Genomic DNA, 16,144 nt, shown 5'->3' with positions numbered 1-16,144 from the left:
TGACTTCTTTTTCTCTCAACTCAAGGGGGAGAGAGAGAGAGAGAGAGAGAGAGAGAGAGAGAGAGAGAGAGAGAGAGAGAGAGAGAGAGAGAGAGAGAGAGAGAATGAATTATACCGGACTAATGCAAGCCGCTTCCAAGAATCCTAACTGATTCCACTGTTCTGAGCAAGAGCTCACATTGCACGTTTACTGTGTTACCAGCTTCTTCCATCTCTGTTGTCTGACCATTCCCAGGAAATCTAAGTCGTTGCAAAAGACATCAGAGTCCAGAGATTTCACATGGAAAATCACAAATGCTTTTATTACACTAGTTATTTGGAATAAGGAAGTTAAACTGAAATGTTTCATCCAGAAGGTATCATTCTCTTATATGCCAGCAAGCCCCTTCCAAAAGCTTAATGCACATGGTCAGATCTGATCAAAGCTAAGAGAGATCTTGGCTGCAGAGGCAAAATGTTGCAGGAAATCAAAACAGAAGACCACTGAAAAGAAATGCTAGCCAAGCAGCGATTCGGATAACATTGTGAATATATAGCACAAGCTGCTGAAATATACACACATCAACTTAAAAAATAAAAATTCACAGTAACTCCAAGGGCATGAACAACTTTCTCCAGCTGAAGGGATTACCAGAGACAAGCTGAAGGTACAAGCGCTGCCCATGTGGGAACGCCATGCGGATTTTACTCAGGAGCTGGCAGATTCTGGCAGCTTGTCTTGTGCCATATGCTGTGTGGCAGCTGCCTTGCCAATGGAGTCCTACTTCTTTCTGCCTCCTCTTTCTTTGAGTGCTAAGTGGATCACTGACCCGCTGGTCATGTTGTAATAAGCCAGAGAGTTGGAATCTTTGATGAAGATGCCCTGAAAAGACAAGACACGAGAGGGTCTCAATAGTGCTAAGCTTTGTGCTTGGTAAGGAAAACAACACCCACCCACACCTGGAAGTGGCTTTGCACTGGAAGGAAACCATAGGAAGCTGCCTTGCACAAAGTCACACCATTGGTCCATCTAGCTCATCAATGTCTACACTGACTGGCAGCCCTACCTGGAGAAGCTGGGAATTGAATATGTGATTTCATGCATGCAAAGCCACTGAGTTATAGCCCTTCCTTCATGTATTAAGCATGGAATGCAAATCATGGAATTTGTGATTTAAGCTTGAAAAAGGCAAGGGAGCAGATATGGTACAGGGCTAGGATCTTAAACCACTCAGGGTTAAGTGGAATGCTCTCCTCAAGGAGGTTCAGCTGGTGCCTTCATTATATATGTTCAGGCTCCAGGCAAAAATGTTTCTCTTCAGCCAGGCCTTTAGTTGATTAACATGCTACATACCCTTTTAAATGTGTTTGTGGGAGATGGTGGAGAGGAGAGAGGTTATTGGTTTGTTTTCGTTCTTGTTTTTATTATGTCTTTTGTTTCTTGTATTTTTATGTTGTGAACCCCGAGATCTATGAATGAAAAACGGCAAACTAACTAATTAAGGGTCAACAGGACCACACACACACCTCATATTGGAGCTTCTGTTTCCCAGCAGGCATTCCAGTGGCCTCATGAATCTTGACCTTGATAACAGAAACCTAGGAACCAGAAGAAACACACAAAAACCTTCAATGGAATTGGGCACTCTGCAAGGGACTTGTACAGCACATGCTTGGGAAACATAACATGATAGATAGGAAAAGGTTTGCAATGAATTGTCATAAAAGGAAAGCTGTACCAAGCAAGAGAGAAATGAATTAGGGAGCAGGGATGCCAAACGGTGACTCATCAGTTAAATCTGGTCAGGTATTTTACACCCAGGAATGGTAAAAGCTTTGCCTGCTGCTTCATAGTTATAAACAGCCAAGCATTGTTCTCTCTTTTAATGCATGCTGTGCATCGTTGCATGTTAGTACTGTACTATATTATTATTATTATTACTACTACTACTGTATTATATTATATTTCTGAGGTGCTTTTCCCAAGCTGGCTTATAGAAATATAAAATACATGCAAATATACAGTGTTTAAAACTCAGCAGTAAAAGAGCGATCCAATATTTAATACTAAACACATACACCCCATTAAAATCAGCAATATAAAACTGGAAGAATATACAAGAATATAGTCTCTCCCCCCAAAATTAAAAACGGATGATCAGGAAAAGCAGCCCATTAGATGACATCAAATGCTTGAGAACAGAGGAAAGTTTTAAAGTGGCGCCAAAAAAGACAGTATCAGTACCAGGTGGGTCTTGCTGTGGAGTCCCCCCCCCCCTACAAACAGGGAGCAACTCTCTGAACCTCTCCAGAATGAAGAGAGACTTTGGTGTAGATCTTAATGCATGGGTAGATTCATATTGGGAGAGACATTCCATTAAGCAGTGTGGTCCCTGAACTGTGTAAACCTTATAGGTTAAATCTAGCACACTGAATTGGGCCTGGAAATGCACGGCTGCCAGTAAAGTGCAGCCAGAACAGGTGTCAAAAGATACAATCACCTGGCTACAACAATTAATCTGGCTACTGCATTCTGCAGCAGCTGCAGTTCCTGAAGAGTCTTCAAGGGCCGCCCCACATAATCTAACATATTTTTATGTAACTCTCTGCTGCAACACCACCTGCACTCCACAAGTAGTAAGACAATATTTATAGATTGCGCTGGTTTTATTAATGGCACCTGGCCGGATGGGGATCGTTTTATGAAGCAAAATACTCTTTCCAAACCCCAGATAACTGTCTGAAGAGCAAAGCAGTCATTGAGAACAGAGAAACTGGCCACCCATTGCTTGGGTCACATACCTGGTCAGAGAGAGGGAGGGTGAACACCAGCACCTGGCCATTCAGCTTCCATTCTGTCTTGTCCTGCATGTTAGGAACTTGAACTTTGACTGTGACTGGGCCCTAAGGGAGTAAGCAGAATTACACTGTTAAGAGGTGTGTGCTTAAGAGCACAAGAAGAGCCTGCTGGATCAGGCCAATGGCCCATCTAGTTCAGCATCCTGCTCTCACAGTGGCCAACCAGATGCCTGTAGGAAATCCACAAGCAGGATTCGAGCTCTCTCCCATCCTGTGGTTTCCAGAAACTGGTATTCAGAAGCATTACTGCCCTGACTGTGGAGGCAGAGCATAGCCATTGTGGCTTGTAGCCATTGATAGCCATCTCCTCCATGAATTTGTCTAATCTGACAAAGAAGAAGGGAGAACCAATGAGAAAACAGATACGACCTCTGCTTCTTCCTGGAAGGCTGCCCTTCCAAGTTTTGAATCCCTTTCCCTTGCAAATTCCCCCATTCAGATTGCAAATGGAGAACTTCAGGCTGGCAACCCAGCTTAATCAGAATGTGAAGGGTTGCTGATCACCCAACTCGCCAGAAGATTCCTCTGGCCTAAGATCAAAGCACCACTATTTATTGAGGCGCACACCTTGTTTCTGCGCAGGAATTCCTCTTCCGGCATCAGGTTCTCTTCAGATTTCAGCTTCTTGGAGGCCGGCTCATCATCCATGGGAGGTGGAGGGTGGACAGGAGGCATAGGGGCCGGAGCACTCACTGGCGCCACAGGAGGAGCTGGAACAAAAGCTGAAGCAAGGGGGGGGGTATTTATTTTGCAGGAAAATCACTAACGGCTTTTGGAGCAAAAGACGTGGACAGAACCCTAAAGCAGTGGTGTCAAATGTAGAAAAAGCCTGGTATAGTCCCATATCTATTTCTGCTTGAGAAGGTAGCACAGGAAGCATGTGCAGAGGCATCTTCCAATGCTAATCAAGGGGAAACAACTCACTTATGAGCTTGCTTGCATGAAACAACTAAGAAGGGGGGGGGGGGTGTTTGTGTCTCCGCTCCCATCCTCCAGGCCTTTAGAAATAAGGTGATTTTAAGTTTTTGGTGTATGCTAAAAACTGTTTTGTTCACCAAAGCACTTTCAGAATGGTGTTATTGGTTATGCATAGTACTAGTCACTGTGAAGATGTGGAGTTGTATCTTTAAAAAAATATATGTTTTACTTCTCATGTATCAAATGCCTTTTATTCTTTTGAACGCTGCTTTGGCTATTTTAAATATTAAAGCATTTTATATGTGTGTTTTTAAAACGTAAGCAACAATTTTATAGAAAGGCAGGGTATAAAAATAGCAGGGGTTTTTTAAAAAATAAAATAAGTTTAATGACTCTAGAGGGAACAGTGGCCTTTGCAATCTCCACTGGTGTCTGTCCGTGGCACCAGAGAGAAGTATGGATCCTAAAATACATTTCCTGGTCATAAGAAGGTGGAATGGAAATCTCTTGAAAGAGTTACATTTGACACCATTGCCTTTAGGGAAAGAAAAGAGACCAAAAGAAAAAAGAAAAGCAAGAGTAAGTAGAAACTCCCAAGGCATAAAAGCTGTGTTAAAATGAGATTAGTTGAGCTAAAAAGCCTAGGAAAGTTGTCAGCTTCTCCTATCCAAGCACTGCGAAAGTCAGGACATCACACCTGCTAGAAGTTTAAGCTTCAGTGCTTCTAAGTAAGGAAAATGTGGGAATGTAGAAAGCTCTGCTTTGTAGCAATAAAATGAAGGTTAAATAAATGGGGGAAGGGGAGAGAGATGAACGCACCTAAACACATGTGATGCACCTGCTATCGCAGAGTAGGCTAAAGTCCCTTTCCTAGGCTTTGCTTCAGCTGTGTAGGAAGTTAATACCAGTAGTCCTTGTTTCCTTAAGGGTCCCCATGAACTATCCTGGGCTGCAACTGCACATGTGCTTGACCAGAAGTGTACAGCTAAAAATGCAGTATGTGAATCTGGCCTTGCTCTGTTCCCTGGGTTTCAAATACTTAGGTCTGGCGACTACTTTCCACCCACGTTGTTGTTGTTTTTTAATAAAAAATCATAGATCTTTCAACTCCACTGTGAACTCTTTGGCTTGGAATGACTGGGGTATTAAGCATTTAAGAGAATTTCAGAAATTTCAGACAAGAACACTTCCACATGACAGCCAGGGATCTAAGTGACTCGATAGCACCTTATTTATGTACCTTGAGCTACTTATCTCAAACCTGGATGGCAGTCACTGAAAAGAGGGAGAGCCACACATAAAGGCGAGATGAGGGGGGGGCTTAAAGCTACTTTGCAACAACTGTGGTGGGTGTGAAGCAACTGAAACACAGACAGAAGACTCTGGCTCTTTCCAAGGGCACCGAGTGGCTCTTCCTCTATTCCTGCCTTTGTTTCTCTTGCAAAACGACAGTGTCTGGAGAACTGGCACCCAAGCTAGCATGCAGCCACAAGAACCTCTGAAGAGCGGCGACAATCAGGCCCAGTAGTCTACAAAAGGTCAAGAACTATTGACACACAGAGACGCACACTACAGCCAGGAATCCCCGGTACCACTCTGGACAGACAAGAGAAGTGAAGGCATGCAAATTAAGAGCTCGACTTGAAGGTTAGTGATTAGCTGAGTTACCTCCGAGGTCACAATGACACTTAAGAAGTTACCTGGACTGCTGACTGGTCCCTGTCTGTATCCTATATTGTAACAATTAAATACAATTAGTCAATGGCTTAGCTCACCTGAAACCTATGAGATAATAAAATAGTGCCTGTTTAGATTTCATTATTTAAAACGGAAAACTCTACAGGAAAGCACAAAGGTTCCAGGGCGCTCCTTTGTCCCATACAATGGTCAATAATATACTGTAATGTCGCAGAGCACACTTTCAACTTATTGGGTTCAAGAACTGGGGTTGGCAGTGTGTGCTTTTGCATACCTATCCGGAAGAACGGGTCTCTGATTTAAACAGAAAACTTGCAAGCCAGCTCCTGTGTAAATGCAGCCAGCACCAGAGACAGTCTTTGTACATCAGTGAAGCATCCTAGAGGATTGAAAATGCAAGATCTAGTCTACCCTCATCCCCATAGATGGTGGGAAGAATGATCTTCGGCCATGGAAGAAATTGAAAGCAGTCTGCCTCAGTTTCTCTGTGGAAAAGGGGCTATGGCTAGGAAAAGGTCAGGGAGCATAAACAATAGACTATGCAACAATTTTTAACCCTTCATGTGAGAAAGGGAATTGGAAGGCCAGGGAAAATGAGGATGAAATTCTGAGTTCATTTTGGGAGGGGAACAATCAATTTAGAACAAATAGGAGGAATTCTGTTTCTGCCCAACATTTCCTCCCTCTTCTTTTCTAGACTTCGAACTTTTGGGAGAAAGGAGTCACCTGTATAACTGTTACCAACTACAGATATATATTTTTTTTAAAAAGGACACATGGTGATCATCACAAAGCAATACATAGGGCAAAACTGTCACTGTGGCATCGTATCAAAAGAAAAGATGTCACCAATTTCTACACAACTGCTATAATTCATTTAGCAAATGCAGTGACTAAATTTTAGCAGTGGGTTGACCTCCAGGGCTTAATTCCATTGCAGAAATGGTTTTTCAGTATGGAGAATCCCAATGAAGCCTGCAGGAACTTTTGTTCAAAGACTTGCAGGTAAAGTACAACTGCTTAATGCAGAAGCTATAGGACCACTGAGAAAAATGTACCAAGAGAAGCAAATTCAGAGACCAGGAGCAATTCTGATGGGCTTCCGCAATTCCCAAAACATATTTAGCTCGAGGCGAGATTGTTCAGCAACTGACCTGTTGGCACAATCATGGGAGGGGGCCGTGGAGCCATGATGGGCGGGGCCGAAGGTGGCATCGGAACCACGTTGATCCGAGGGGCATGTATGATCGGTGGCATCGGAGCAGCGATGACAGAGCCTGGAGGTAAGCGGACCACGGAAGTCATTGGTGGGCGAGGCATGACGGGAACAGCACTGACAACTGTTGTACGGACAGGTGGTGGCATCTAGAAGACGTAAGAACACAGGAAGTTGCTTTATGCTGAACCAGGCCATGTTGGCCCATCTAGCTCAGTATCGCTGGTACAGACTGGCAGCAGTTCTCCAGGGATTCAGACAGGGAATCTCTCTTGGCTCTACTTGGAGATGCTGGGGATTGAACCAGAGGTCTTCTTCATGCAAAGCATGTGCTCTGCCACTGAGACATGACCCTTCCACAAGCAAGGAAATTCATCTTACAAGACGCAAATTAAAACCAATTTGGCAGAGGGAGCCAGAAGAAGTCCTCTGTTAAGCAGAGGAGCTTCCTATGGAACAAGAGGGGCTTACCGAGGGCGGGCGAGGCACCGATGCAATTGGCGGAGCGCTGGTTTGGATGTTTGGGGCTGATGAGAGGGGTGGGGGCTGGGGCATCTCATTGGGTTTGCTCGGACCAATCTTCTCCTTGCTGTCATCCTCTGGCACCAGCCCTTTGGCCTTATGGATAGCCTCAATCTGCTCCTGAAGGGTAATGTTGGCCTGAGCTGCCTGCTGAGTTCGGGCCATGCTGCCAGAGTGGCCATCCCAGGTCACCTAGTAAAACATAAAACAGGTGAGTCTTAGTGCCTCTTGCTTTCACACTAACAAAAGTTAAGCCTCTGGAGGAGGAGGCTTTCTTTCCTTCACACTTCCGGTAGCAGAGTGCTTTTTAGCCTGGCTTCTTGCCATACCTTCTCTTCTGGTTTCTGGATCTCTTCTTCCCCAATTTTCTTGCCGATAGCTGTCTCTTCAACACCAAAAATATCGGTACGGCGCTCAGCCAGCTGTTTCAAGCTGCTTTCAATGTCCAAGCCTGGAAAGTATGAGTAAAATGAGAGAGTTTGCCATGGTTTGGGGTTGTGTGTTTTTTTGTCCTTCAAGATAGGCCACTGCTCATAGGTTCTAAGCCATCTGTTGTCGCTACTCCCATAAAATGTGCAAACAGAAATGGGAAGCACTGAAAAATGTAGCCATCTGAAAATTTTGGCCGCCAAGATAGTGTTCTACCTTCTCCATTCACTACTTTGTCAGGGTTCTGGACAACCCAAACCAGACACAGGTTTTTATATACATATTTCTTATGCTTATAGAGCCCACTGTTTCATCAAAAAACTCAAGAGCAGGTGACATGTGGTTGATCTTCAAATGTGTAACTGTCATTGATTTTAATTCTGTTTAGAATACAGTGGTGCCTCGCTTAACGAATGCCCTGCTTAACGAAATTTCCACTTAACGAAATGATTTTTCGAGCGGAGGTTGTCTCGCTAGACGAATTCATTTTATGAAAAATTCGTCTAGCGAATCGCGGTTTCCCATAGGAATGCATTGAAATTCAATTAATGCGTTCCTATGGGCAAAAAAAATTCAAAAAAATTAAATGCATTCCTATGGGATTCGCTAGACGAATTTTTCGTTATAAGAAAAGACCCGTGGAACAAATTAAATTCGTCTAGCGAGGCACCACTCTACAGTATCCCTGGTCTGCACTCTCTTGGTCACTTATACTACTTTTAGCATGTCATTTAGTTGTACTTACTGCATTCTGGATTATTAACTAGGTATCATTTTTTTCTTTTATATACTGTACATTTATCAGTTGCTTTGAACATCCCCGTTTGGAGAGGAAAATACTACAGAATCAAATGAGTTGCAGTGTAGTAAACACACCTGCCCCCAAAACGCATTTTGAAATTTGATAACTACCTGTCGCTTGATAGTTGTCCTCTTATAAAACTAAAGTTAATCCAACGTAATTCATTTATCTATTAATTTATTAACACTGAATGATTCTAAATATTTCAGAAGAGCACTTTAATATCTGACTAGTTTCCTTCAGGCACGTATAAACATGTAATCAAGGTTAACACAAGAACAAAATATGTCGATAAAAGACCACTCAGAACCTTGCTGGACTGACCTGGGGCATAGACCTCGTCATCGCTCTGCTTCTCCCGGAGAGAGCGATCCCTTTGCTCCAACCAGCGGGGATCCAGAAGCCCAATCCGCATATGTTCTTGCATTTTGCTGGCAGGGATTTTCTCCCCCGTGATGGGGGAGACAAGATACTCATCTGGGGCCGGAGTTGGTGGCAAAGGCTTAGATGCTGGAGAGGGGAGAGAGAGAAGAGAGATATACAGTTAGAAATGTTTTACGTGACCATTGGATCTGGAATGCAACCCATTCACCAGTCACAAAACCCCACCTGATCTTAACCCCAAGCTTACCTTTAGGGTCATAATCTTTCCTGACAATGACTTGGTCTGGAGTAGGAGGAAGAGGTGGTGGCATCGGAGTTTCTGGAGGTGGTGGAACTTTCTGACTCTCATCATCGTCATCAGAGCCCTTCAAAAGATTTTTTTAAAGTGAAGGATCATGAAGCAGGATTCTCTTGAAAGGCTCAACTCAGCTTTCTTAGTAAGAAGACAAACCAGGCTTAAGCAAGTCTCTTCCTCAATTTAAGCTGGCACCAGTTAGCTCAATTGGTTAGAGCATGGTGCTAATAATGCCAAGGTCATGGGTTTGATCGCCATATGGGTGCATATTCCTGAATCGCAAGGAGCTGGACTACGGTAAATGATCCACGGGGTCCCTTCCAACTCTATGACTCTATCATACCTTTGGAGCTGGCTTGTTTAAGCCTTGAGCTTGTGAAAGGCTTCACTTTGAACCATCGACAGACTTGTGGGAATACGAATGTGCAGCGTGTTAAGCAAAGGATCCTTACGGGGCTTGGACTAGACTGTTTTCAGAACCCTCTCTCATCCCTTGCAAGTTTACGGCTAAAGGACAAAGATCTTCTAAAACTTTCGGAACCTTTCCCCCACCACCAGACATTAAAACCGGAGCCCCAATTTAAGTTCAGCAGAACATTAAGGTCCAGCACACCAGCTATGCAGCACAAGAAACAAACTATTATGAACATTACTTTACTGAGTACGGGGATTAAGAGATTCAGACTACTTTCAAGCTTCACCACACCGAAAAGGCTTTCCCGCAGACTAACTGCTCACCTCATCCATGTCCTGCACTTGGGTATCCTGGTCCAGCTGAGATGGTGCCTCCTCAGTCTTTTCTTGTTTCTCATCTTCATCATCTGACTCCACTTCCATCTCTACTTCTTCACTTTCGCCAAACTTCTCATAGCGCTCCTGGATGAGAATTCGAGCACCTAGCTCCTCGGGAGTGGTGGGAGGTGGGAAGTTCCCTGCAAAAAAAGGGGGGTCATACCTTTGGTGAAACTTAAGTTACACAGCTGAGAAAAGCATCGTGTGTCTTCCCTAGACAAGCTCCTTGTTAAGGGGCCACCTCAGTGGGAAGTGGCTGGGCAGGCCGGGGGTGGGGGCTTTTGCTAGCTTCACTTTTTCTGATATTTGTGGGATTCAAGAAACAGAGTTCAAATGCTAATCTTGCTTGCTGCTTCCATTTTATTTGCACCTGCTTTTCAAGTATATTACAGTCAGTCTTCTCCAGGACTCCCCTTCCGAGGGAGGCTCAGAGGATGACAACAAGGGAAAGAAGGACCTTTTCAGTTGTGGCTCTGTGCGTGTGTTTTCCCAGTAAGGTCCACCTTTAGTGATATCTACTTGACACCACGTAAAGATGTATATTTCCCTCCCCCCACTAAGGCTTTTGATAGACTTGAGATGTTAATAGTTTACTGCCCAAGTTTCCTGTGGCTGTTTTGTGGGTTGATGTGTTCTGTTTTTATGGCATAATGTGTTTATATTTATGTTTTTAAATGTAAGTTGCTTGGAGACCTTCGAGTAACAAGCAGCTAACTAGAATAATAACTATAATGATGATGGTGATAATAATATAGTAATATACAGACAGTTGCCAGAGGACTTTGTTGGAAAGTAGCCATATAGTGCTTCCTTGGAGGGATAGCAGATGAGTTATTCGATACAGTAATACCTCGGGTTACGAACGCGATCCGTTCCAGATCGCAGTTCGTAACCCGAATAGTTCATAACCCGAACGTGATGGGCGCCGCCATTTTGCGCATGCGCAGATCGTGATTTTCGCGGATCGCTCGAGCGCTGCTTCTGCACACGCGCGGCGAAAACACTTCCGGGTTTGCGCAGTTCGTAACCCGAACTGTTCGCAAACCGAGGTGGTCGTAACCCGAGGTACGACTGTATTTTCATTGAGTCAAAGTGGCTTTTCCCTTCCTGACATATGCACAGAGCCTTCTTATGTTGGTTCAATGAGGCTTTGAGAGAGGTCAAGCAAAGTAAATGACCCAACCTTGCTCGGAGGGCTGGAAGTCCACGGTTTCCACCACAACAAAATCATGCCAATCGATCTGGGCATAAGCAACGCGCTCTCGCTCCTTTTCCTCCTCTTCTTTCTTCCGCTCTCGCTCCTGAAACTTGGCCCACTCCACTCTGTAACACGCCTGCCCAAAGCATCAAATAACTTTTTTAAAAAAACAGTAACTGTGTTTTTGGATACATTCTTAAAAGCATCAAGGTCGACTGCTTTCAAGTGCCCCCAAAACTCAGCTTGAAGGCACTGGCTAGGCCATATCCTCCCACTTCAGTCATGGGAAGAGCTGGGTTGGTGGTAAATGCAGATTTTGCTGGCTACCAAGGCTAGTTCAGATTAATTGGATCACTGCACTTAAGAATCTGATGATGGTAGACTCATTTGAAAATTACACATTGTGGCATATTTTGAGAGGCAGTGTAGCGGTTAGCGTGCTACACTCTGTCCTGGGTCCAAATCCCAATTCAGCCATGAAATTCACTGGGTGACCTGGGCCAGCCATTACCTCTCAGCCTAACCTACCTCACAGTTTGCCCCTTTGTAGGAAAGGTGAAATAGAAATGCAATAAATAAAATAAAAGGTCTTATTACAAATAAGGCCACTGAGATGTAAGACTGCAATTCTACACTTGCTTACCTAGGAGGAAGCTCCACTGAACTCAGCAAGGCTTACACCTGGGTAACATATATACCTCTATAGGACTGCACTAAGTATTGGCAGAAATTCAAAGTGATATAAGATGGTTAGCTCAGAAGAGTGCTTTCAGATTATTTAAACCTAGCAAAGGGCAGTCATGTAAAAAAACTCTGAAATGCTTACCTGATCCAATACTTCTTTGGGGTTTTCTGCCTCCTTCTTAAGTTTTATGATCAAACCCTTGGGTGGAATCAAGATCTGGGGGGGAAAAAAATCAACAGGCTACTGAGACATCAGTTCCAATTAAGGGTTTTCTTCTTGCCCAAGCAATCAATAGTCTGCATTAAGAAAAGCTTGCAGTATGTATAATTTATGCAAAATAACTTCTGCCAGTTATTTTTTATAGTTTATTCCAGGTTTGCAAGTCACAGTAATGGGCTGGGAGGTATGTGCAACACTTGAGGTCTTATTCAAACACCCACTCAGCTTCTGAGATATCAGCAGGAAACGCCACATTTTCAAGCATATCTTAGCAGCCATGAGGACTAGAAACTTGTTTGTTGAGTTGTCAGTTTCAAAGAAAAGAATAATTCTGTGCTTTGGGGGGGGGGCTCTCCCAGTCTTTGCTGAAAGTAGGAACACTTTAAGGAACAGTACATGTGCACATGATGCAGGGAAGATGGCAACTATTTGCCATAATTGGCAAAGGGTATAGCTATGACTTAGGCAAGCCAGCTCCTATTAGACAAAGCCTCCATATTTGGAGGGAGCAGTGTTTCTGAATGCCAGTTGCTGGAAACCACAGGAGGGGAGAATGCTAATGTTCAGCTTGCTGGCTTCCCACAAGCATCTGGTTGGCCATTGTGAAAACAGGATGCTGGACTAGATGGGCCACTGGCCAGATCCAGCAGGCTATTCTTATGTTTTTAACAAAAGCAGAACAAATCATTTCCACTGCTTCTCCTGTTTGCTATGGAACAGATTTTGTTTTTATCTTGCCATATTCATACAAAGAATGTGCAATCAGTATTAGGGCACCTTAATGCCTGGAGTGTGCCTACTTTCCCCTTCAAAATCCCTGCAAGCATTTCTTTTCAACCCAGACAGCAAGCCTTCAAAGTCTGTCACTTTGAAATTCACATGTTGCTCTGCGTAAATAGAACTGTCCTCAAGCTTGCTCAAATGAATGCTCCCGGCATCTGAGACTTGTTACCTTAGTGTACTGCTCAACCAGTTTGGTGAAGTAGTTGAAGAGACTGTGCTGCGGGCGCAGGAAGTCAAATTGGTAATTCCTCTGCTCTTTCTGCATCAACTGGGTAAGGAACTGCCTGCCGTTCCGAGCAACAAACTGGGCTGTCAGCTTTACCACGTCCAAGTCGAAGGCTGAGATTGAGGGAGGGTCTGCAATGAACTCAAATTCCGGAGGAGGCTCTTTCGGAACCACAGTCTCCTGAATCACCTGGGCTTGTACCTGCGGAAGGAAGACAGAAATAGATCACCGCTCATATCCAAACTCACTTAGGTGCCCAGGTCAGGTGGTCCCTGTATTTGCTGCTCTGTGGTTTAGAAACCATTGCTAGCCAGCCTCTGCCAACCGTGTGCCCTTCAGATGGCTTGGCTATGTTGGCAGGGGCTGATGGTAGTTGCACTCCAAACCATCTAGAGGGCATCAGGTTGGTGAAGTTTGTTCTTATCTCCACAGTGAGCTGGTGTGGAGAACCTGTGGCCCTCCAAATGTTTCTGAACTACAATGCCCTTGGCCACTGACCCTGCTTGCTAGGGCTGATGGGTGTTGTAGGTAAGCAACATCTAGAGGGCCAAAAGTTCCTCACTTCTGCTAGTGAGGCATGAATGCAAGGAAAAGGCCAGGAGAAACTTGTTGGCAGTTGGCCTTCCCTCCTGAAGCACCATGAAAGATAAGAGACAGATGAAGACAAGAGAGGAACTGCTTACCTTTTGGGGAAGCTGCTGTTGTGCACTCTGCTGTGCCTGCATGACTTTGGGAATGGCTGCCGAGGGCTCCTGTGCCTTCCCTTCCTTGAACTCATTGACTTTGTGGCGATAGTAGGCATGGTAAGGATCGTTGGGGTTCAAGAAGTTAAATTTGGGGTTGTTGATTTCATTCTGCCTGATACGGGCTTCAAACTCAGGACCATTTCTGGAAAGGTTATATAGCAAAAATCAGCACTAAACCAAAATTGCCAACCCTGAGTCATAGAATCATAGAGTTGGAAGAGACCACAAGGGCCATCCAGTCCAACCCCCTGCCAAGCAGTCCTCACTGCCTTAGTCCCTTTACACATTTGATTAGCTATGCATGCTGAGGCTGCCTCAACCACCCTCTTAGTTTATCTCTGCAAGAAGCTGCTATTCCAAGAGTCCAGTCTAGGGTGACCTACCTGGCTACAAAGCTGGCTGTCTTGTCCACAATATTCCGAACCTCTGGAGGAGGATAAATAATTCCCACCACGGGCTTGGCTGGTGTTGCTTCTTCTTTCGGTTCATCTTCTGGCTGAAATTAAAAGTGAATATGGCATAAAAAGAAAGCATACTGAGGATCTTTCAAAAACCAGTTTGCTGAGGGGGAAAATCAAGTATTCCCTCAGAGCAATAGTCTCTATTGCAGGAATATTTTGTTCTGCTGTGAAAGACTGAGCTAAACATCAAAACCCCTTGTTTAAATCTCCTGAGTGGGATGGCCTTAGAAATGTAGCTATCATCTCAGTTTCAGGCCCCCATCCCACCCTTTGTTATCTTTCTGCCAGCGGATGAAGACTGTTTTATTCCAACATGCTTTGGGGGGGGGGGGCTGTTTTTAAAGCAATTGGATTTTTTTTTAGTAGTGCTGTGTTATTTTCACTATGTCTTTCAATGGATCTTCTTTTATATTGTTTTAATTCTTTTATAGTTTAATTACTTTTTAACTTTTATCTTAAGTATTATATTCTATATGTTGTTAATCTTCTGCATTTTATCTGTGTTCTAATTTGTTCACACTGCCTTGAGTCCTGGTCTGGGAAATAATGCTCTGTATTTGTGTGTGTGGATAGATATCATCATCATCATCATCATCATCATCGTAGTAGTAGTCTGGAGGGTGGCAGCACAATTGTTATAGATCTTCAGACGCCAGGCAAAAGCCTTCCTTCTTAAACCAGGCATTTAGCTCTTAATTATCTATGGCCTTTTAGAGTGGGTAGGATGTTTTAATGTGTGCATTAATTTTGTTTTTAACCCATTTTTGTAAGTGGCTTTGAGCCGTCATGGCAAAAAAAAGCAGCTTATAAATTTAATAAATAAATAAATAAATAACCACATTTCCCATCATCACCAGCCAGAACGGCCAATGGCCAGGGGTGATAATAATAACAATCTATTATTTATACCCCGTCCATCTGGCTTAGTTTCCCCAGTCACTCTGGGCGGCTCCCAATCGAGTGTTAAAAACAATACAGCATTAAATATTAAAAACTTCCCTAAACAGGGCTGCCTTCAGTTTTCTTTTAAAAATAGGATAGCTGCTTATTTCCTTGACATCTGATGGGAGGGTGTTCCACAGGGCAGGCGCCACTACCAAGAAGGCCCTCTTGTCTGGAATGTAATCTCACTTCTCGCAATGAGGGAATCGCCAGAAGGCGCTCCGCGATGGATCTCAAGCATAGCTGTCAAGTTCTCCCTTTTTTTTAAAGGGAAATTCCCTTATGCTGAATAGGGAAAAGTGAAAAGTTGACAGCTATGATCTCAAGTGTCCGGGCTGAACGATGGGGGTGGAGACGCTCCTTCAGGTACAGTATACAGGACCAAGGCCGTTTAGGGATGATGGGAGCTGGCAGTCACGCAACCTGTGGGGGGCATAGGTTCCCCCATTCCCCACTTTACAAAATTCCCATACATCCACGCACCCGCGGGCTGCAGACTACGCCTCCCAGCATGCACCGCTCTCGTCCCGCAAGGCATCCTGGGAGGAGGATCTTCCCCCTTCAGGAGGCCTTGGCCGGGGTTGGAGGGGGTGGAAAAGATGAAGGACCCTCAGAGAGTGGGGTTCTGCTAAACGGACTAGGCCGAAAATTACCTGCTTGGCTTCAGGAGGCGCTGGCTGGGCAGGCGCCATCGCCTGCACAGGCCCGGCCGGCATGGCGGCTCTTCGCTCCGACGTTAGACGCGCGGCGCTCAACAAAACACCGAGCTCGGCGACAAAATGTCGTCGCCGTCGGCCGTGGCTGCGCGCGCAATGCAGAGCGGCCACGTCAAAGGAAGGAGGAGCGGTATAAATGTGAGGGGGGGGGTGTTTAGCGCATGCGCGTTGTCCTCTTCGAGCCCGTTTGACGCATCGGAGACGATGGAGTCTGTGCTCCCCTGATTCTTCACATAAAGTTAAGGGAAATACTTCCAGAGCCTCTAACCTGCAC

At 44.6% G+C, this 16,144-nt stretch overlaps 1 protein-coding gene across 1 annotated transcript; it reads right to left on the bottom strand.

Moving 5' to 3' along the window:
- Window positions 1-274: 274 nt before the first annotated feature.
- SF3A1 (splicing factor 3a subunit 1) lies at window positions 275-15,947 on the bottom strand. Its single transcript, XM_035098659.3, has 17 exons — window positions 15,808-15,947; window positions 14,135-14,247; window positions 13,689-13,893; window positions 12,949-13,206; window positions 11,919-11,993; window positions 11,078-11,228; window positions 9,841-10,034; window positions 9,055-9,172; window positions 8,748-8,933; window positions 7,522-7,643; window positions 7,142-7,384; window positions 6,609-6,819; window positions 5,457-5,486; window positions 3,406-3,560; window positions 2,782-2,883; window positions 1,507-1,578; window positions 275-862 (listed from the first exon to the last, which is right to left on the bottom strand). The coding sequence occupies exons 1-17, from the start codon at window positions 15,868-15,870 to the stop codon at window positions 761-763; spliced, it is 2,400 nt and encodes a 799-aa protein (XP_034954550.1). The 5' UTR covers window positions 15,871-15,947; the 3' UTR covers window positions 275-760.
- Between the last annotated feature and the right edge of the window lie 197 nt (window positions 15,948-16,144).

This window comes from Zootoca vivipara, chromosome 16 (genome assembly GCF_965207765.1).
Source record: "Zootoca vivipara chromosome 16, rZooViv2.hap1.1, whole genome shotgun sequence".
NCBI lineage: Eukaryota > Metazoa > Chordata > Lepidosauria > Squamata > Lacertidae > Zootoca > Zootoca vivipara.
This window is presented reverse-complemented; position numbering and strand designations above follow the sequence as displayed.

Excerpts from the sequence above, each read along its gene's own strand:
- SF3A1 (XM_035098659.3), bottom strand. The coding sequence starts at position 15,870 with ATGCCGGCCGGGCCTGTGCAGGCGATGGCGCCTGCCCAGCCAGCGCCT. Across the intron at positions 8,934-9,054 it reads GAAAGATTATGACCCTAAAG|CATCTAAGCCTTTGCCACCA; the intron begins GTAAGCTTGGGG and ends TCCCCTCTCCAG. Across the intron at positions 5,487-6,608 it reads TCCCATGATTGTGCCAACAG|GATACAGACAGGGACCAGTC; the intron begins GTCAGTTGCTGA and ends GTTACAATATAG.